The following is a 22857-nucleotide window of genomic DNA, read 5'->3' on the forward strand; positions in this document are numbered from 1 at the left end:
ATCGTTTAGGCTCCATGGGGATGAGTGAAGGAAAAGGGCCCATGGCTAAGAGAAAACTGGATGCCAGTCCCCAGGGGACTATGCCACCAGGCCAAACCAGCCACTTAGGAGTGTCAGGGGACAAGGCAAGAATGGGGCTCTGGAATGACACAGAAGCGAGCTTGAGCCCCAGCCCTGCTAGCTGTGGGATCCTGGAACAGTCCCTCAGACTCTCCGTGCCTAATGTCCCCATCTGTGAAATGGGGACATTTTCTCTCAGAGCTGGTGTAAGGGTCAAATGAAGTCATCTAGGGAACACCTTGTGTAGTAAGCACTTGATAAAAGGTTGCTAGAATCATAGTTTCCCTTAGACTTAGGCCTTGCCAGGGGACATAACACCAGGCCTGAGCGGGAAGCAGGTGCAGAGGCTCAGGCCCACGACTGGCTGATGTCACTCACGAGGCAGTGCGGGGTGGCAGGCTCTTGTGCACAACGCCCCGGCCCCCCTCCACAAAGGCGCTGGGTGGTTTATGGTAGACGGAGGCCAGTGTGCCGATGTAGCAGATGAGCTCGTCTAGCAGCGTGGGCTCGATGAGGTCCGTCTCTTCCGAGATGAGTGGCTTCTCAGCCAACACCACCTCCTTGGCTGCCACAGGGTCTGTGGAGAGCAGGCGCCAGTAGATGTAGCCCCGATCCCGCAGGTCTGGGTTATCTGAGTCCTGGAAGTGGGGGCGGGGCAGTGATGAGAAACACATGAAACTCTGAGCAGAGCAACCGGGTGAGGGGGAAGAGAGGGGACCCTCCCACAGCCCCATGATCTAGGTGTGGTCACAGGCCTGGCTGATGACAGCAATGCTCACTCCGTAAGCCTGTCCCTAGACCACTTAAATGGACATGTCCCAGCACCGCGGCTCATTCATTTCCCATGGTATTCTACCCTAGGCTTGCTCAGGCAGGCCATGCCTGCTCCTGTCTCCATTCCTGATTGCCCTCCATGGCCTGCCCTCCCTGTCCATGCAAACCCTCTGGTTCCCACAAACCTCCCCCTCCTCTCTCACCTAGTCTGTCTCAACTTTACCACTAACCCCGCTCCACTTTTATTTGTGTGACTTCGAGATCCCTGAAGGTAGGGAACTTCAGTTACTCTGGGGCCAAACCCCCAAAGATGCCAGTCTTAGGGGCAGGACTGGCTTCCATGTCTGGATCCTTGGACCAAAGCTCCCCCTGCTGGAGTGAGGGCTGCGCCAGGCACAGCAGGGAGGCTGGAGCACGCACCTGAGTGGCCAAACTGAGGACCTGCTGCACGAGCTCCTGGGTCTCTGTTGGCTTCTTCAGAAAGAGTTTCACGATGGCTGTCAGCAGCTGCAGCTGGACCTGCAGGGAGACAGACAGGTACCGAAGAGGAAGAGTGTTGGCTTCACATGGGGATAGTGGGAAACCAAATGAGGGCCTGAAGAGGAAAAGGGTGTTCAAAGTCCCTGGAAGCCAAGAACAGCTCTACTAGGTTTGTGGTTGGCCATGGAACACACGCTAAGGCCAGCAGCGGGTGTTGATGCTGCTTAGTGGCCCAGCCCTTGGCATTACTCACTCAGGAAGGAGCAAACCCAGGCAGGCTGGGGGCTGCTGCCCAGCGCTAGGGTTCTAGAAGCCCGTCAGGGCTCTAAGCCCCATAGCACCATGAGAAGCTCCCATGTGCATACTTCTTAAAGGGACCATCAATGAGTGACAACAATGCCAGCATGGCCCATAGAGCCATCTTACCATCTAGGAGCTACACTTCTACCAGAGGGTGGGAACCACCCCTGCCTGGTCTCCCGGCAGGCCCCACTATTCATCTGGACATGCCTCCTGCTCTCTCAGCCTGGCCAACACTTCCTCACCCTGCAGCTCTCGTGTTGACCCCCTGGCTCAGCCCCCCATACTTTTGTAGCCTCCTTCACCATCCTCGTCGGCCCCCCAGCTGCTGACTGTCCTATGGCAGTGGCTCCCCGTGGGCAGGGACTACGTCTGCCTTGCTCACTGCTGTCTCACTAGTTACTGCTCAATCTAGTGCCTGGTGCGTCGTAGGCCCTTAAGAAATGCTCACTGAAGAAACATCTATGTAAGAACAATTCTCTGCACATAGTCTTTCCTTAGCCACAATCTCATTTTTGCCAGTCCTAGGACAAGAGGACAGCCTAAGGCTCTGGAGGCCAGGGCAGCACCAGGAGTCCATGGGCTGTGCCAGGGACAGGCCTGCGGCAGGAGGATGGGGGTGTGTGTGTGTGCAGGAAGCTCAGCAACGGCGGTGCTGGCAGTATCTCCGGGGCCTGTCCAAGAGGAGGGCTCCCGTGCAGGGCAGGCTGACAGCAGGAGGCAGAGTGGAGGGGAGGTGGTCAGTTTCTGCTATTAATCGATCCTGAGTCCTTGCAATTTGGCTACAATTGGATCACTGGCAGAGGAGCAGTGGGCTGGCTATTTCTAAGGCAAGAGGCAACCCAGTATCTGGCTTCCAAATCTGGGTCCAGCCCCTGGCTGGGCAGCCATGGGAAGCCATTTACTCCTAATCTGTGAAACAGAGGTGTGGCCCGCTTTGGGCTTTCAAAATGGCAACTTATGGCAGCCTGCTTGGAGCTAGAGTCAGATCACACCTCATTTGAACTCTGGTTGTATCACTTCCCAGGTGGGTGATCCTGGACAAGTCATTTAACTCCTCTGAGTCAAGTTTCCTCATCTATAAAATGGGGATAACACCTCATAGGGTTAATGGGAGGAGTCAAGGAGACAACAAATGGGAAAAACCTATTGCATATTCTGCTCACTGCACAGCAGCTGTCACCCCTGCAGTCACCACCACCACCACCACACAGGGACTCTCCCCAATGCAGTCAGTGGGCTGCCTGGATCATTCATCGCCGTCAGATCTGCTGTGCTTCCTGGAGGTCTGCCTCATGCTCTACTGCCAGAGGGTGCTCTGGCCACGAGCCCAGGCCCTGGCTCAGTAACCTGCCCAGCTCCCCCAGCATGCTGACGCCCTGCTGGTCTGCATATACAGGGCAGCTCTCATGCCCTGATGCCGCTGTCCCTGCCACCCAGACAGGATGGGATGGCAAGACAGGGGCAAGACGTGGACTGGGCTGAGGCACCATCCTGGCAAGACTTTCTGAGCTCCCTGTCCATGGCTGGAGAGGCCTAGGAGCCAAGGATGAGGAGGTACCAAGAGACGATCTAAAATGAGTTCCAAATTGTCAAACACTAAACAAGTACTCTTAAAATAGGCTACTCAATTAAAACACCACCACCACCACCAGCACCCAGCTATCGTTTACTGAGCTCTGGAGTGGGCACTTTACATACAGCGTCTAATAGTCTTTGCAGTAACCCTGTACTGGAGACAAGGAAACAGGTTTGGCAAGTTTAAGTAAAGTGCTCCAGGCCACAAAACGGGAGAAGCCTAGATTCAAAACTTCAGAGCCTGTTTTTTTTGTTTGTTTGTTTTTATTTTTTCCCCATGACACCAAGCTTCTGGCTCAGTTCTCCCTGTCCAGCTTCTCTCATCCCAGCTCTTTAGCAGGCTTAGCTGAGCGGGAAGAGCCTGCAAAAGACGGGCTGTAATATATGGGCAGAAACACACCCCTACAGGACGTCCTCACAGTAACCCCCGGCAGGACTTGATTGCAGGGGCAGATGCCATCACAGACTGGGGTTTGCTTCTCAGAGACAAGAGAGAAGAGGCCAGGGTTGGAAGTGAAGGCAGCCTGGAGGCAGGTGCAGTGGGAGAGGGTGATGGTGGGAATTATTACTATGATACTGTGATGGACATTTGTTGTTTTGCTCACCCAGCATTTATTCTGTCTTCCGGGAACAGAAACGCTGGCTTTCCTCCAGAGACTTGCCCTCTTCTGTCCCTTTCAATCCACACAGGCTGGGATCAGCGCCTAGGAGACCTGGCCAGAGTCACAGTGACTGGCTCAGGATAATGCAAATAGGTCCTGGGACTTTTGGTGGAACTACTGAGGAGAAAAACTCTTTCCATGGGGGTTGTGAAGCTACAAGAATGTGGCCTGGAACTGTTCAGCCCTTGTGGCCCCCCACCCTTGCTTGGGAGCCGACCCAAGGCAGGAGCCACCACAAGGTTACAGAGACAGCCCCAATGCCACCCTCAGCCAGGAGTGCTGGAAGGGGGCACGCTGCCTGGACTTGCCAGTTACATGAAACCCTTTTTGGCCAGTTTGGTTTTCAGTACTTTCTTTCTTTCTTTCTTTTTTTTTTTTAAAAGAGACAAGGTCTCACTATGTCATTCAAGCTGGACTTGAATTCCTGGGCTCAAGGCATCCTCCTGCCTCAGACTCCCAAGTGGCTGGGATTACAAGTGTGTACCACCACAGGCTTGCTTGCTTTTGAAACTAATTTTGACCCAAACCAATACTGCCAAGAAGGAGTGTTTATTATGGGCTGGGCATGTATTAAGGACATTCATTACACAACGCATCTCAGGATTACACTGCAACAGGATGAAGGAAAATCTTAATGATTCTCATTTGATAAATAAGGAAACTAAAGTTCAGAGAAGTAAAGGGATAAGCATGAGGTCACCAAGCCAGGAAGAAGCAGAAGAGGGGCGTGGATCCTGGGATCTCCCATTCCAAGGCCCACACTCAGATCCACTGCAGTTACACTGCCCCAACTGGGCAGCTCAGACTTCCGTGCTCACAGACTGACAGTTCCCAGAGAAAAGGGAATACAAGTGACAAGATGCTCAACCTCATTCAAAACAGAAATGCAAACAAAATCCCTTGCTATCTCTTAGCTTGGCAAAAACAAAGTGTGAGGATGCACTAGGCTGGCAACGGGGCAAGGGCAACCTACCATCTGAGCTAGGAGTGCAAGTCAGCACAATCTCTACACCTAGGGAAACCCGGCAACAGACACCAAGCCCGCCAAAGCACATGCTTTCATCTAAGCATTCTGCTGCTAAGAATTTATCCTTCCAGATACACTTGCAGATGTGTGTTAAACAGGTTGTTCATAGCAGTACTGTTTAAAAGAGCACAAGATTGGACATGTAAACATCCATCAGCAGAGGCTTGTTAAAGCATAAATTAATAACGGCATGACCTTCAGATATATTTGTAAGGGAAAAAGGCAAGGCGCTGAACAGTGTGAATTTCCATAGTATGCTATCAGTAGTGCTTAAAATAAATAAGAGAAAAAGACATATTATATATACAGTTGACCCTCATTATTTGTGGAGTCCATCTTTGTGAATCCTACTTGATAAAATTTACTTGTAGCCCCCAAAACAATAGTTTGGGCTTTTGTGGTCATTTACAGACATGTGCAGAGCAGGGAAAACCATGAGTCACCTGACACACATTCCCAGCTGAGGTTACACAAGGCAGCGCTCTCTCTGCCTGCCTGTTTCACTTCTCATACTGTAAATAAGTGTCCTTTCTGTGGTCTAGTTAGTGCCATGTTTTTCACATTTTTGAGCTTTTGGTTGGTGATTTCTTTGTTTAAAATGGTCCCAAAGTACAGTGTTGAAGTACTGTCTAATGTTCCTAAGCATAAGGAGGTTGTGATGTGCCTTACAGAGAAAATACATGTGCTAGATAAACTTCATTCAGGCATGAGTTACAGTGCTGTCGGCCATTAGTCTGATGGAAACAAATCAATGATACATATTAAGTATGGTGTCTTTAAGCCAAAACACACATAGAACAAGGTTATATATTGATTGGTTGACAAAAATGTATGTTCAGATGCTCACAGAAATGTAACTTGATATTTCTCCTAGAAGCAATGGTATTAGAAGTACTGATATTTGCAAATTCAGCATTTGTGGTGCCTATGGGACAAAAGTACCATGAATAATGAGAATTGACTGCATATGTGTATGTCTATTTGTATGCATGTATGAGTGAGTGAGTGAGTGAGTGAGTGTGTGTGTGTGTGTGTGTGTGTGTGTGTGTGTGTGTATCTGTTGGTGTATTCCTAACTGATCTCTGGAAGTTTCCCCAAGAAAACAAGAACATTGGTGACCTCTGGGAGGAGAACTGGTGGCTGGAAAAGTCCGAGGAGGGAGCCTTTTCACTATACATCCTTTTGTATCTTTTCAATTTTGAACAGAGTCAGTGTACTACCTATCGGAATATAAATATGAAATTAAAACAAAACCAGAAACTTCTGCCGGTCTTCCACGCACAGCATCACAGACTGTCCCCCATGTCCCCTTGAGGTACCACAGTGGAGGAGGGAAAGGGGCCATGACTATCACCCATGCATCACTCACCTGTCTGTCCTAAATGCAGTATTAGGCGGGGAGGGTCCCAGGGCAGGATGGGCCACAGTGGGGTCGCGCGGCCAGTCATGACTGAGGCCCTGGCCTGAGTCGCTCACCTGGGTGCTCTCGTCGTGGAAGCCCTCGAGGAAGCTCTCCAGCAGCTCGTCGGCATTGTCGATGCGCTCAGCGTACTCGCCCACGATCCAGATCATGGCAGCCCGCGCCTCAGGCTCATCCAGGGAGTCCAGGTTCTCACACAGTGTGGCGATCACGCTCTCATACCTGGGAGGCCAGGCACAGCCGGCACGTGAGCACCAAAGGAGTCCAGGCAACCCAGCAGGGACCAGGAGAGATGGGCAGCTGCCCCGCAAGACCCGAGAGGTGTGAATAAAGGGGATTTGAGTTTTATCTGTTATACTTTAGCTCTTATTTTGGCCCAGGGAGCAGAGAAGAGGCAGCTCAGGGGAAATAAGAAAAAACAAAGGGTTTCTTCTGAGAATGCTGTCTGTGGCAGAGAAGTAAGAAAGAGAGAAAGAAGCCCCTTCCTATTCCTCCCCACCATCCTTGTCCCCAAACAGAGCAGGATTGCCCTCTCCCTGGGAGGGGGTGGGCACATACTTGTTGGGGTACTTGCGGAAGATGTCCTTAATAACCACAATGGCTTCCTGGACCACATAGTTGACCTTGGTCTGGATGAGATCGAGCAGCGTGCTCACACAACGCTCTGCAGATTGCTGTGTGGGAGGAGGAGGAGAGTGTGGGCAAGGTCCCTGTACCCTGTCTCCGATAGAGCCTCTGATGACCACGCCTTGGCCAGGGGCTCTTCACCCGCCTTCTTCGTCACAGCAGAACAGGAGAACCTGCTCTTCAGGGAACAGTGGGGAGAACTAGTGCCAAATGATGGCCCTGGGATGGCAGGGATACAGGGAGACAGAATGAGACTGCAGAGAAGCCAAAGGCAGAGTTCCTAAGAGCAGGGAGGGTCCTTGGAGCTCCTCTAGGGCAAGTTGGGGCACAGTGACTACACTCCAGCCTGATCCTACCACATTTCTTTTCTTTGTTTCATAAAATGGGCTCTTGAGACCAAAAACGCTCACACAGTCTCTGCTTGAACCAGCTCTTCCACCTTTATTCCCATACACTGTGCTAATGGCCTGGTGGAGGAAATTTCTCAGGATGGCCAGAACATCACAGGCGCCAAGTGTCTGGGCTGCAGGTGACCCAGGATCCTGTCTCAGGATCCTCTAGCCACCAGTGGACTCATTTGAGATGAGTCTGGCTCAGTGGTCAAGGAACATCTCCATAAGCAGAGAACGGGAAGGGATGAAATGCCAGGACACAGGGGTCTGGGGTGGCCCCAGGGAGCTTAGACAAAACGGTACATGGGCAGCTCAAGTTCAACAGGCAGAGCCCCTCCCCCTGCTCCATGAAGTGAAAGCCAAGTTTACCAGGGCCACCACCAGCTGACAGCTGCCCCAGCATCTTAGCTAATGCTGCAGGTAAACCCTGATTATGATGGATTCATTTTATCTGCAGCAACCTGAAGACCTAAAGGAGGCTACAGAGTGAAAAGGAGCCCAACCAGATCTGCACAATGGGTGCCTTGGGGGCTCCAGTGGTGACACTCAGGCCCTCCCAGACCATAAGCAACTGGTAGATTCTGTTAGAATCAGACTAGTTTCCTGGTTTTGGCTCCCTTCCCCTCCCCAGCTGAGGATAGTCCCAGAGCCTCACCTCCACCTTGATGGCACAGCGGCCAATGGCGCGCACAGCTTTCCGAACAAAGTCCACGTCCACTTCTGTCGCGTACTCTTTCAGCTCTGCCAACACCTGTGGCCCAAACAGAGAAGACGAGGTCCAAGGGGATCTGATGGGGCAATCTCTTAGAACACTCCTGGGAAGTGGGTCTACACAGATCCCTAGAAGGACGGGATTCTGCCTCCTGCTCAAGGTAGAAGGCCCACAGGAGGGAGAGAGCTACCAGGCACCCAAGAAGGAAAGCAAGGTTGGACAACCCTTGTTTTAGGTTGATCTAGCTAACGCATCCAACTACCACCTTTTAATGGATGAATGACAGGTAATAATAGAACATTCTTTTTACTTTTTTTGTAGCGCCACCTCCCCCACCCGAGAACATTCTTTAATAACAAAAACATCAGTTTTGTTACTTGCTTACAAAGCCCCGTGCTAAACACTCTTCAAGAAATGAAGTGTTTGGCCGGGCACGGTGGCTCACGCCTGTAATCCTAGCACTCTGAGAGGCCAAGGAGGGCAGATCGTTTGAGTTCAGGAGTTCAAGACCAGCCTGAGCAAGAGCAAGACCCCGTCTCTACTAAACATAGAAAGAAATTATACGGACAGCTAAAAATATATATAGAAAAATTAGCTGGGCACATGGTGGCGCATGCCTGTAGTCCCAGCTACTCGGGAGGCTGAGGCAAGAGGATTGCCTGAGCCCAGGAGTCTGAGGTTGCTGTGAGCAAGGCTGACGCCATGGCACTCTAGCCCAGGCAATGGAGTAAGACTCGGTCTCAAAAAAAAAAAAAAAAAAAAAGAAATGAAGTGTTAACAGTGAGACTTATCAGCTGGCCCAGAGACCATAGCTTGTTGGTGGCAGAGCCGTCTGACACCAAAGCCTGTGCCCTGACCACCACGCTCTGCTGACCTGGGCGATGTTGGCCTGGGAGGCCAGGCGGATCATGATGTCTAGTTTCTCCAGCTTCACGTAGATGGGGTCGTTGTACTTCACGAAGAAGACCTTCATCTCATGCTTCAGGATCTCAGGCCTGGTGGTGGGGCAGGATGCCCGGGAAGCAAAAAGCAAGGCTTAAGCCCTATGAGAAAACTCCTCCAAGTTTGCCCGGACATTTCTAGGGTATGAGGTGGAGTTTGATGTCCGTGAAGGCAGAGTCACTGCCCTGGCTGCAAGCTCCTGGGCAGAGGGCCACTGACCGGCCTGAGCAAGGTTCTGACTGGCTACTGCCTGTCTGACCACATCACAGGAAGGGAAGGGGAAGTACAGCAAGAGAAGTTCCCATCTGAGAGGCAGCAGGCACCATGTGACAGGCTTGGGAATCAGACAGTCCTTGGTCCCAATCCTAGCTTGTGACCCCAGGCCTCTGCTTCCTCACTCATGAAATGGGAATGACACTGTGCAGAAAAGCGTTACCACTGCAGGCCTCAGTCTGCTAGTCACGGAAAGGCCTAGCATGTGGGAACTCAGATTTCAGGAGTGTTCTCTATTCCCTAAACAATGAAAGTGGTTAACTGTGCCTAGACTATTTGTACAAATACTAAGGTTTATGCTAAACACCTGCTTTCCTTCTGAGAGTCCGGAATTTTGGTAGGTACCGTCAATAAACACCTTGGGTGCTCAGTCTCAAATAGGCCTCCCTGGGCAGAAACATTACACACATTGCTGCATTTCGTCGCTACAACAGCCCCATGGGCAGAAGGGAGCACAGGGAAGTCTCCTACAGATTCCCATCTTGTATCCTGACTGCATTGCTCTGACAAACCTAAGCTGTGAGTACAACTATATACTGAGTCCCATGAATCCTAGTAACGAATCTCTGAATGTGGGGGTGGTCCTGGGGACCCCAACACAGACACCTACATAACAGGCCTGTTTGTGAGAGTTAGGCATGAAGCATCTAGCATGACTGATGCCCACCTCAGAGAAGGCACTTGCTAGGCAGGAACTGTCACCAGCGGAGCACTGTCACACACATCACTGCTCCTCCCTCAAAGGCAACACCCTTCTGCCCTGAACTGACACCACCCACCACATTTTTCTTAGACAAGGAAACTTCAGAGAGGTTGAGAGACTTCTACCAGGTCACACGGCTAATGCTAATAAGGATGGGAGCAGGACGAGAGCCATCACCCCCTGACTCCTACTCCTATGCCCTTTCCAGAACAGAAAGGAGGAGAGAAGAGGAATGAGGACAGAGGGTGAAGAAGGGAGAAGACAGGGCAGGGAGAGAGGAGGAACCCAGGGGCTCAGTGCTGCTACACAGCTGTGGGGAGGTCCTGGCCCAGGAAGGAGCCTTTGTCATGCCCCATGGGAGAAGGGAGACCCCCGAGCTGGGTAGCAGGAAGGTAATTTTTGCAATCAGGACTTGGCAAAAGTTGCCCAACTACATATCAGGACCAGGCCAGGTTGTGTCTCAGTGACAAGAACAACTTAAGAGATTTATCATGTTAAATATAGCACAGGGAGCCCTTCACACTGATCTGGATCTACAAGTCACTATACCTTATTAAGTCTTATTAAGGGCACTGGTGTGTAAAGACCCACACTGCAACTGGGAAGCCCTAGTTTCATCCCTTGGCTTAGACACTCAGAAAGCTTTCCCATGTTTACCTCCCAAACCTGCACAAATGCCCCAATTCAACCGTATCTCTGGGCCCCCCAGGGAGTACTAACAACTAGACTGATGCTAGGACAAGGAGAGCATGCTGTCTTCCAGGAGAGAATGACTATGAGAGGCCTTAGTCTCTGCATATCCCCACTCACAGCAACGGGCCCAAGGTAACATATGGATACTCAACAGTTAGTTGCTGCTGCCAAGTCCTGATTGCAGAGTGAGCCGTTGGACCAACAAGGCTGGGAGGAGAACTCAGGAGGCCAATCCCACTCCCTGGAGCTGCAGGGCTCCGTCACTCAGCTGCCTCAGAGGAAGGAAGGGATTGTTCCAGAGAAACCCTCAGGCCCTGCACTGTTCAACTGTTTTTCAGCTCCAGCCTACCCTGGTGCCAGATCCCTTGTTTTGGAAACAAAGACTTACTGCTGCAGTCACTCTCACAGGAGGAGGGAACCTGGCTGCATGGCATTCTTACACCCCATTTCAGGAGGGATCTGTGGACTATAAAGCCATCCAGTGTCCGGGTTAAGAAGCCCCAAGCCAGCCTAACCCAGCCTGCTCCTGGTTATGTTAAGCCAAGCCTTCTCAACCTTGGCAGTGTTGACATTTCGGGCCTGAAAGCTCCTTGTTGAAGGGGCTGTGCTGTGCATTGCAGCATACCAACCAGCATCCTTGGCCTTACCCACTACATGCCAGTAGCATTCCCCCTGATGTGAAAACCAAAAATGTCTCCAGACATTGTCAAATGTCCCTTGGGAGTCAAAGTCACCAGTGATTGAGAATCCCTGGGTTAAGCTATGCTTTAAAACTTCCTGCACGGTGACAGGTCTGTTTCCCTTGAGAGCCCCTGTTCCAAGCAGAAGAGCCCCCCCAGGGATGCACACTGCATGAGTGTGTGGTGATTTCAGTACCTTTTCTGCACGATGAGGTTGATGTTGCGCAGGGCCACATACTGCAGTTCTGGCTCGGCTGACAGCAGCGTGACCAGGGGTGGGGCCAGCTTCTTGAGCAGTGTGCCATAGTAGTCCAGGTCCTTAGACAACATCTCCATGAACTTCATCAGCACCTTCACAGCAGAGAGCACCACAGCAGAGTTGGCATGCGAGAGCCTGGGGGTGACCCGCTCACAGATGCTGGGGTCCGTCCGTTCCAATGGGGCACACAGAGAGACAGACAAGGGGAAATATCCTGTTTTTAGTTATCAAAATAGCATGTCTTCTGTAGGAGAGAGATTTAGATGCTGGTTCTGCTGCCTGCTAACTGACCCTAAGCAAGTTTAAACCACTCTGACCTTCAGTTCCTCATCTATAAAAAGGAGATGATGCCTACTTCACAGAGTTGCCAGGGGACTAAGTGAGATAATACATATAAAGGATAAGCATAGTGCCTGGCACGAGATAAATACTCCTTGAATGCAACTCCCTGCCTTCCCCTGCTGCTAGGGCATGCCAGTAGGGCAGAATATAATGTTGCTTAAGACCAAAAGTCAGGTGAGTCACAGCTAGGTGACTGCACAATTCCCACCACCTCTCTAAGCTGGAGTTTCCTCATCTATAAAAGGGGGGATGGTGGTGGGACCTCCTTCAGAGTTGCTTTAAAGATTCTCTAATGTGCGGAAAGCACCCAGCAGAACCTCAGGCACCACTAATAAGTCAATGAACGGTGGCTCTGCTGCTACCCATCTGCTTGACTCAGCCAAAGTGACCAGGGTCTCCGTCAGCTCCCAGGTGAGGCCCTGCCTGTGCCCACAGTGAGCAGTAAGCTGGCTGCCTGAGGCAACACTACTGACCGCCAGGCTCTGGAAAGGTGGGAAGCAGCTGGTCTCCCTTGAGGTGTGTCTGCGGATGGTTTGTGGGTCAAGGACCTGGAAAGGGGCCCACTAAGGCCTGTGACCCAGCTCATGGTTGGAGGCCCCTGAGGACTAGGTCTAGGGGTCCTCAGGCTGGGCTGCCAAGCAGGTGGCAGCCTGCTCACCTCTGGGCCTCACGGTCATCCTTGGGCGTATAGTTGGCCAGGCAGTCGAGAATGAAGATCTGGCCCCACTCGGTGCACTCATTTAGGGCTGTCAGCAGCTTATTAATGGACTGTGGGTTCAAGTCGAGCAGGTTGCTACTAGGGTGAGACTCGGCGATCTCCGACAGGGCGGCCACTGCATTCGCTACCACCTGGTTGAGAGGGTAGAAGGGGCAGAGGCTGGAGGTACTGCTCATAGGCCAGGGGGCAGTGGGTAATGATGCTGGCTGGCCAGAGGTGGAATATCCTGAAAGGAATATGACCCCACGGACAGGGTCTGGAGGCATAAAAAGACCCACTCCAAGCCTCACCCTGCTAACTCCTCTGCAAACTGGAAGTAAAATAAGTGTACCATAAGTGTACCTGCCATTTGAAAAACAAGAAAGATCTACCTCCAAGTGTCTGGCAATAGAAAGCATTCCCAGCTACCTAAATACAACAGCCTCTGTCTATAAGATACAACAGCTCATTTCATTGCTTGTCAATTGTGCTTCTCAGAGCTAGAAGATTCCTGCAGAACTCCTTGAACTTGCTGGGAACAGATGGGGCTGGAGAACAGAAGGGGCTGCCAGGTGAAGCTCTGGGCCTTTAACACATTTCCACTAGAGCAGCTGTTATACTATTATTTTGTTTAGAGATAGGGCCTCACTCTGTTGCCCAGGCTGGAGTGCAGTGGCACAATCATAGTTCACCGCAACCTTGAACTCTAGGACTCAAGCGATTCTCTTGCCTCAGCCTCCTAAGTAGCTGGGACTATAGGTACATGCCACCACACCTGGCTAATTTTTATTTTTTGTAGAGCTGGGGTCTTACTGTGTTGTTCAGGCTGGTCTTGAACTCCTGGCTTCAAGAAATCCTCCTGACTCAGCCTCACAAAGTGCTGGGATTATAGGCATGAGCCACTGCACCTGGCATAGAGCAGCTGTTTTTAAGTGTGTTTCTACGCTGTGTTCAAATTTTCCCTGTGACAAACAGTGCTCTAATGTCCATCCCTGTACTGGCTGCTCAGTGCCTGTTTGTGGCAGTTGCTCAGTGTTTCTGTAGGATACAGAGTAGGGAAGGCTGGGCGCAGGAGTTTGTGTATTTCCTTTTAAACAGGCCCTGACAAACTGCCCTCCAAACTGCTGCCACCACCATGGGAGACTAGAGTCCCATCCAGCCACATCCTGATGTCCTGTCTCCCAGGCTGTGCTACTTCAAGGGTGACCCTCTACAGTCCTGCAAAGGTATGGAGAAAGGGAAAAGCACCCCACATTTGGCACTTACAGATGGTCTTGGTGAGAGGACAGCAACAATGACAGTGACTGGAAGGGGAAGGAGGGCACTAGTATTGATCACACACCCACTGTGTGCCAGGCCATGCTACGCATGCTACCTTCACAGCACTCCCGTCAGACATGCACAACTAGATCCATCTTACTGATAAAGAAAAGAAGAATCAGTTGGGTGTGGTGGCTCAGGCCTGTAATCCTAGCACTCTGGGAGGCTGAGACAAGAGGCTTGCTTGAGGTCAGGAGGTCGAGACTAGGCTGAGCAAGAGGGAGACCCTGTCTCTACTGAAACTGGAAAAAATTAGCCAGGCATAGTGGTGTGCACCTGTAGTCCCAGCTGCTCAGGAAGCTGAGGCAGGAAGATCGTTTGAGCCCAGGAGTTTGAGATCGGTGTGAGCTAGGTTGACGCCATGGCACTCTAGCCCAGGCAACAGAGCGTGACTCTGTCACGAAAAAAAACAAAAGAAAAGAAAAGAGGGATCTGCAGCATGCCCAAGTTTGCATAGCTAGTTAGAGGGCACAGAGATGTGAATCCAGGTCTAGCTCACTCCAAAGACGGTACCTGAACCACTGCAAGGCACAAGAACAAGTGGTGCACCCAGCAGGGCTCTGACTTCTAGGAGCCAGGGACTGCTTCATGGAGGGTCAAGTCAAAGTCTTCCCAAGCAACCCAGGAGGTGGTGGAGGTGGCATGGTGGATGGCAGTGGCTTACCATGGGGTTAGAGTCTGAGATGAGGTCTTTAAGGGTGTCCAGGAAGCCCTGGTCCTCTACCAGCTGGGCGTTGATGTCATGGAGCTTGGCCACGCACACAGCGGCTGTCTTGCGAACGTATGGATCCTCATCCTTCAGGCACTTCCGGAGTGGTTCGCACAGGTACTCTGTGATCTTGTCAACACGGATGCAGCCCATGGTCCGCACAGCCAAAGCTCGAATAAGGGGGTTAGGGTCCTCACAGTCCTGAGGGGAACCAGCCATTGGCCGGGGGCAGGGGCAGAATGAGCCATTTGTGGCTTCGAATTCTCCCTGGCCTGCAGCTCTGAGCACTGCTAGGCTGAGCAACCAGACAGTTGCTGTGGGATCTCCACCGACGGCAGCCGACAGTACCAAAAGTAAATGCCATGCAACAGGCACCTAGCATCTGCCAGAAACTGTGCACACGGTCTCCTCTGATCCTCACAGCAGACATAAAATACTGGCCCCCGTTTCCCAGGTGAGGAGGCTGAGGCTCTCAGGAAGTTGGGGGCTCACTCGAAGCCACAGAGCACAGCCGTGATTCAGACCCACATCCATCCAGCACCATAACCCTCGGTCTTTCCACTGGGCCACAGAAACCCTCCTTTTCCCGTATCTGAGCATTGACAGAGCTAGGGGGGCTAAGAGTCTAAAGCTGTACAGAGCTACACTTTCTACAGAAAACGTAGAAAGGAGCAGCCTAGAAGGGAACACAGAAGCTTTCAGACGTTTCCTGAAAACTGCCCTGGCAAAGTATACAGGCTATGGCCACCCGCAGGGGCACGAGGGGATCGGCAGGCCTTGTACCACCTCACACGGGATGAGTCAGGCAGGGTCTTTAGCACCTGACTGTCTGCAACAGGGAGCCCTCTGCTGGAGGGAGAGGCCTTCAGGCTGGGCAGGAGGCGGCAGGCAGTCAGGAAAGGAGCTTCAGTGTTTCTATCCAGGGCCACAGGGCCCCACCCGAGATTAAGGGGAGACGGAGCAGTGCGCACCTCATGTCCCACTCCCACCAAGCTCCTGCTCACCTTCACAAAGGTGTTGACAGCCATAATGGCCATGTCAGGCTGGCTCTTGGCATAATTCATCAAGTACAGGTACACCAGCTTCTTTAGCTCCAGGTTGTCTGTCTGCATACAGTTCACCACATCGGGGAAGAGGGCACTGAAAGGTCAACATGGTGTCAACTGGGAAGGCTCAAGAAAGGAAGAGGAAGATTTGCAGGCTGATATTTAGGGAGTGGGGGAGAGTGGGTAGAAGGGAAAGAGAAAGACAGACAGGATACCCTAGTAAAAGGGAGGGCATCAGTGATGCTATGCTACCAACAAACACCTATCGGTAGAAATGGAATCCCAAAGGGTGATTTTAAAAGTAAAAAAAGTCCCTAGATTTTTTTTCACACAGTTCAAACACGAGCTCGGGAGCCCAGCAAAACCAGAGCTGCTTCTTGCTAGCTGTATGGTATTCATCCCCAGTCTCAGTTTCCTCATTTGCTAGAAAGGTGCAACAGAACCTCACTTCACAGGACCCTTGTGATAATTATTATTATTATTATTATTTTTTTAGACAGGGTCTTGTTCTGTCGCCCAGGCTGGAGTGCAGTGGTGTGATCATAGCTCACTGTAACCTTAAACTCCTGGGCTCAAGTGATCCTCCAACCTCAGCCTCCTGAGTAGCTTGGGACTGCAGGTGTGCACCATTGTGTCTAGCTAATTTTTAAAAATTTTTTTGTCGGGATGGGGTCTTGCAATGTTGCCCAGGCTGGTCTCAGACTCCTGGCCTCAAGGGATCCTCCCACCTTGCCCTTCCAAAGTGCTAGGATTACAGGCACGAGCCACCAGGCCCAGCCCCTTGTGATGATTAAATGAGACAACATAATTAAGATACCTGGTCCTTGATATCTGGGAGGTGCTGAGTAAATGAAAATGATTCCGCTGGTATTTAACGTGGCCTCTTACATTGGGCTGCTGATTCTGGAAGGTCACAGGGAAGCAGGGATGGACCATGCTGCTTTCACCACAAGGGCCAGCTCTGGCACTCACTAAGAACCAGCACAGTACATACAGAGCACATGCTATATGCCAGGCTTGATGCTAAGTGCTTTACATACTTGATCTCATTTAACCACTCTGGGAAGCCTGGGGACTATACCCATTTCACAGAAGATAATACTGAGGTTCATAAATATCAAATAACTTGCTGGAGGAGCCAGGTCTGACTCCAAAGCCCATGCTCACGATTACTGGGTGGAACACTTCCCAACATGGTACCCACGGTTGCAGAGTCACAGGCCCTCGAGACGTGAAATATGGTTAGAGATCAATTTTCTCTCTCTAGAATCATCACCTCCCCTCTGAATTCTGATGCTTTTACAGGCAAGGCCATGGCAACATGGTCAAAGTGAACTTCCTGACTCCCAGCAAGAAGGAGACCAGCCGAAGCTGAAATGGATGCGTCACCTTGGACGATGACGCACACAAGGAAGAACGGGGAGTGGGGAGTAGGGAGCAGGGTAAGCGGGGAGGAGGAAGAACTGCGATGAGCCTGACTTGCCCTTTTGGGTCCATCACATCAGGAAACCAGGCTCCTTTGAGACAGAAGAACAAAGATGTTTCCTCTGTGAGGAGCTGACAGCGGGGCTCTGGCTGAAGGAGAGCAGCTTTGTCCTGGAAGGAACCTGACTTAGGAGGCGGCCTGCTTTCCTAGCAGACGCCTGCTCCCTTTGCTGCTCTGTATTCAGCAGGTCTCTCTGCATAGCTGCTTCTCCTGAGTCATTGTCAGGAGGTCCCTTGCTGAGGGTGGCAATGGGATAGGGCAATGCGTGGGGAAGCTTGGGGCAGTGTGATCCTGTCATAGGACTGGATGGGGAGCTCCACATCATCACCCAGGCTACGAGGCACAGGGCTGGGCACCATGACGGCACAGAGCAGAAGGTATGGGAAAACCAGCCTGGATTTGGATTTCAGAAGGGCTGGGCTTGCGTCTTTCGTCTGCCATAAACCATGCGACTGATAGGCAATCATTTTACTCCTTTATCTTATTTCTCTAGCAGGAAAAACATCATTACTGATAACATGGGGATTGTAAGGAACTATTGAGAAAACATATCTGAATGTGTTTTATAGATTCTCGAACACTGTGCAAATATTAAGTTGTCATAAAATCTTACCCCCTAGATTGGGGTCTTTACAATCTGGTGGGCAGGTAAACACAGTACCCATAGGAGAACAGTCTAGATTTAGTGCTGGGTGACAAGAACAGAAAGCACATGCTTTGAGTTCACGGCAGTGGGCTGGGGTGATGAGAGAAGGTGACAGGGAGAAGGCAGACCTTGAATGGGTTTTAAAAGATGGGAAAACAAGCCAGGTCACCAGGCATTCCCAGCAGCGGGCAGCATGAGCAAAGGTGTGCCAGCCATTCTGTACCCAATCTGCTCCAGCCAGCAGGTGCAAACCAGAGGTGGCAAACTGGCAACAAATTAGAGAAATCCAATCTGCAGTTGTGTTTCACCTGGACCACACAGTGTTTGCTCAATATCATCTGGTCATTTAAAACAGGGAAGTTTAAAATGAAAAATCCAGACTTCCCGTTCTTTTAAAAACCAGAAGACCTGGCTGCACTGGGTCCTCTTCCCCAGCCGGCAGCCATCCTCTGGAGTTTCTGGTAGGGCCCACGCCACACCCATTCCATTGCCTGCTGCCTTTTCCACCTAGTCCAGTTCACTCGCTCCATTACCACCTGACCCATCAGCCTCTGAGCTCGTGACTTCTGTGTAAACAAAACCTCCTGCTGGGAAAGGAGGTTCATGAAGGGAGCCACGTGAGAGGACACATGGTTCCCTAGATACCCGTAAAGGAGAGATCTGAAATGGACACGAGCTATAAACTCTCCCGAGAGCCAGCTTCTGCTACCACCCAGCCTACTCCTGCACACCTGACATCTTTGCCCACGGTCATTGACGCAATCACTTTTTTCACTGCCTCCTTCTTCTTCTCCTTCTTGTCACTGTTGAGCTCTGCCTTCAGCTCGAAGATCTCCCCTAAGAAAAGGAGGCAAGCATGAGCAATCCTTCCCCACCCTGCCAGAGGATAATTCCCTGTCCCCAATTTCCAAAAGAACTGGAAGAAGGCAAGTGAGATACCTCACACTGCCGGCTAAAGGCAACTTCAGGCCCCTGGCCTCAGGTGGGACAGGCAACAGTGAAGGACTACTGTTAAGAGAGGAATTATCAAGATGGAAGTTTGAAGGCCACGCTGGATTGAAGAGACAGGAACCGTGGAAGCTACAAAGTTTCTGAGGGAGATGAAGAGTGGGAATGGCAGGTCCTGCTCAGCCAGACTGCTAAAAACCCAGAGGAAGGCAAGGCTCTCATCAGCTACCCTCACTCAGCCCAAGGTCCTCAAGGGCGATTGTGATGGAATCTGGGCACTTTAGGTTTGTGGGGAGAGGGCAGGATTGGATCGATACCCACACGTAGGCTTTTCCTGTTTTCCTAGAACCTCTGGTTACAAGAGCTTGGTCAGGGTTTCACTTCCTGAGCCAAAAGTGGTTGCTCAGCTCTGAAAATGGGGATTCAGCTACTCCACGAGGTCTCTAGCATGTCATGAACTGTTCTCAAGAACTTGATGATCTGGAAAAAGCAAATGAGGAAGTAGCATTGTTCAGGGCTCTGCCAGGGAGAAATAGTGAGGACCCTGAGACAGGCTAGGAGGGCAGACTGTAACTTCCTGAACCTTTCCCTAAGCCCAGCACCACAGTAAATTTTTCTCACACTTTTTCTCATTTCATCATTACAACAACTCTGCATTTTCCCCCATTTTGCAGAGGAGCAAATGGAGACTGTAAGGGGCTCGGTAACTTACACAACTGGTAGATGGTAGGGCCAAGAGTCAAAACCAGGTCTGCCAGCTCCAAAGCACGTGTTCTAAACCCCTGTGCTTAAGCCTACCCAGGACACTCACTTTGCTTCTCTGAGCCTGTTTCCTTATCTGTACTCCCTCCCTTTTCTAGGGCGCTGAACCCAGGCCCCTCTCCCCAGACACTCTCCCCAAAAGAAAACCCACAAAACCCCCCACCACTGACATTCCAATACACCCAGCACTAAGTTCGCTCCCTGGCCTGGCTCACCAGGCTCCACATGACTGATCTCTGCTTATCTCTTCAAACTCTTCTTGCATTACACTCCTCAGTAATTTGGGCCCAACTACTTTCCTTTCCCTGAATATATCACAAACAGAGCCCGTGCTTTCCTGCCTTCCTCACAGCCCCCTGTATCTGGCTAGCCCCACCTGGAGCTCTCCTACAGCCCCCTGCAGCCACCACCCTTTAGCGTGGTCACTACTTAACAGACCGTCTTCCCTGCTCAACCTTGAGCAATGCCAGATCAGAGACTGTCTCTTCCACTGCACATGGTAGGGGTTCGGTGAAAACCAGCCAGGCCAATAAATGAAATGCCTAATGAGAGGCAGACTTCAGTCCTGGCTCAGCTGATCCAACTACAGACTCTTTTCATCTGGTCACCAGGCATGTGTCAATCTCACTTGGAAGGAAGGAGGGAGGAAGGAAGGGCTGGTCAGAAAGATGCTTACAACAGAGAGAAAGCACATTTGTCAGCCACGACAATATCCTCCATTTCCTTAAAAGTAGAAACAACTAAAATACCCAATGACATAAGCCTAGCTTAGCAAATTTCTGTGCAGCAACTCAACAGACTTAATATTGAGTCATTAGAACTGTTGGGAATGTTTATGATAATGTCAAATGAAAAACAGGATGAGAACTCTGGCTACAACCCTGAAAAACAAAAACATGTGCCCACGGATAAGGATCAGGCGTGGTGCGCATGCGTACACACACACACACACACACACACACACACACACACACACACACACACTGCTGTGGGGTTGCTGATAGGACTGTGTGTTTTCTTTCCCCCAGGAAAAAAACAATTTTTTTTTTTTTTTTTTTTTTAAGAGATAGCATCTTGCTCTATTGCCCAAGCTGGAGTGCAGTGGTGCTATCACAGCTCTCTGGAACCCTGAACTCCTGGGCTCAAGCAATCCTCCTGCCTCAACCTCCCCAAATGCTGGGACTACAGGTGTATGCCACCATGCTCAGTTAATTTTTCTTATTTTTTGTTGAGACAGGGGTTTCACTATATTGTCCAGGCTGGTCTTGAACTTCTGGCCTGAAGCAATCTTCCCATTTTGCCCTCCCAAAGTGCTGGGATTACAGGCCTTAGCCACCTTGGCCAACCAAAAACATAATTAAGCCATGGGGAACAAAGGAGACTTTTTTCCATACTTGGAACTAATGCTCTTCCCCTTCCTGAGTTCTAAAAGGAAGAATCAATTTCTTATAGTTCAATTTTATGGATCTACAAGGTAAAGAAGCCCTAGGCCATTCTCACCTCATGCCTCCAGGCCTGCACCCCTACCCCCACTCTCCACCCCCACAGGAAGCAAGCAGAAGGGTCAGACGCTGAAAGAGCAGGACAAGGCCCATAATGAAACAAACAATACCTTTCTTGGTCGTGGTGAAATACTTTGAGTCAGTCATTTTGGTCCCTTATTTGTGGCCACACTCTGCAAGAGAGAAGAGAGGGGTGACTTTCAGCTGCGTTCCAGCCCAGGTTCAGTTACGGTGTGCAGGAGGAAGGACCCAGCACACACGCGGTAGGGGAAGATAGCTGCTTATCTCTTTACTGGGCAAATGAACGGTTAGGCCCTGGCTGATCAGATTTTGGAAGGCAATTCTGAGGGATCTATCAAATGTTTTAGTGTGCAGATCTTTTGCCCCGTTAATTCTACTTCTAGGAATCTCTCCCAGAGAAGTATCTGCACTATCTATGACAATGTGCTACTGAAAATAACTTAAATGCCCACCAATAAGGGAATGGTTAAATACTCTGGAAGAGCCCACAAATTAAAAAACACTTAATAGTCAGAGTTAGAGCAGCCCAGCACTGTTCTAAATGCTTCGCACTGTTCTAAATGCTTCGCACATGTTAACTCATTAAAAACCTCATCACAGTATCATGGAGGTACTATAATTACCCTATACAGTCAAATGAGCTTGGAGAATGCCAAGTTTAAAAGGCTAGGGAGATTTCTTCTCTCTACAACTCTTCTGAGTTTCTAAAACAGTGATATGTACTATTCATCTCTGGAGAGGGCTAGACTCTATACACTGCAGACTGTACCTACAACATTCCCCAAATCTATCTGGCCAGTTTTCTCAAAGCATCTCTCAGGACATCTTCCAGTATAAAACTCACATTGCAAAGTACTAATCTAAGGCAACAGGACAAAGAAAGTACTAAGGCTCCCTCGTTCATTCAACAAGCATTTATTGAGCATCTACTATGTACCTCAGTAGTTTCTCTTAGTCAACAGATGAAAGAAAAAAGAAGCTACACAGGAGCCAAGTCACCCTGGTACATAACCAAAGTTTCTGAATTGTTCTAAGATTTATTAAGAAGCTACCATTTACTGAACCCCTATTAAAGGCAGGGGCTTTCCACACATTATCTCATTTAATCTTACCAATAATGTAACTGCTTTTAACTCCATTTTACAGATGAGGAAACAGGCTCAGGGATGTTAGGTAACCTGACCAAGGTCACATGGCTTCTAACTGGCTGGGCTAGGAGACCATCTCAGGCCTACCTGAGCACAGCACCTGTGCTCTATCAGTGAAGGAATTCTGTTTCTCCCTCCTGAGAAGATGGACAGATCCCTGATAGCAACTAAGGACTCAGTCCAAAAAAACTTTGAAGACTTTCAAGTGTAACCTTCCGATCCTACCTGTAGTTTAATGAGGTACAGATAACCACACAACCCAAACGCAGACATTGGAAGGTTGAAAACTTACTTCACTTTGTCCCTTCTGTTGCCTCTAAGGAAGGAACTCAAACAAGAAACCCATCAACAACTCCTTTCAACTCATTACTACGCAGGGGCGAGATGGAGGTTATTGGTGCAACAGATGTGAGGGATCAGAGATCGTTTCATGGTCTCTGGAAACCAAGCCGACACAGCTCCTCTCCAGCCCAATTGTATTTTTCCAGGTTCAGCCTGTATTTGTGGCAGGATGGCATTGGGGATGTTGCCCAACTGAGAGACACCCAGAGATTTTGTTTCAGTAATCAATGGGAAGCAAATATGTACCGTCTCGGGGTTGCCTTAAATCCTTTGTTGATCCCATTAGAATTAAGGAATAAAGGCTTC

At 50.3% G+C, this 22857-nt stretch overlaps 1 protein-coding gene across 4 annotated transcripts in view; it reads right to left on the minus strand.

Annotated features, from left to right (window-relative positions):
* AP1B1 (adaptor related protein complex 1 subunit beta 1) overlaps positions 1-22857 on the minus strand; it is a 48377-nt gene that overhangs the window by 11803 nt on the left and 13717 nt on the right. For 3 of the 4 annotated variants that reach the window (XM_045534411.1, XM_045534412.1, XM_045534409.1), the window contains exons 2-13: positions 21151-21213; positions 18560-18665; positions 15655-15790; positions 14606-14851; positions 12583-12773; positions 11520-11741; positions 8907-9027; positions 7976-8071; positions 6860-6975; positions 6358-6523; positions 1255-1353; positions 439-698 (exon numbers count right to left, since the gene is read on the minus strand). In XM_045534411.1, coding sequence (XP_045390367.1) covers positions 439-698; positions 1255-1353; positions 6358-6523; positions 6860-6975; positions 7976-8071; positions 8907-9027; positions 11520-11741; positions 12583-12773; positions 14606-14851; positions 15655-15790; positions 18560-18665; positions 21151-21187 — 1796 coding nt within the window. In that variant the 5' untranslated portion in view covers positions 21188-21213. Of the gene's footprint in view, positions 1-438; positions 699-1254; positions 1354-6357; positions 6524-6859; positions 6976-7975; positions 8072-8906; positions 9028-11519; positions 11742-12582; positions 12774-14605; positions 14852-15654; positions 15791-18559; positions 18666-18767; positions 19257-21150; positions 21219-22857 lie in introns of those variants that run through there. The other variant, XM_045534410.1, reaches the window with a different exon arrangement.

Source organism: Lemur catta, chromosome 21, assembly GCF_020740605.2.
Source record: "Lemur catta isolate mLemCat1 chromosome 21, mLemCat1.pri, whole genome shotgun sequence".
Lineage (NCBI taxonomy): Eukaryota > Metazoa > Chordata > Mammalia > Primates > Lemuridae > Lemur > Lemur catta.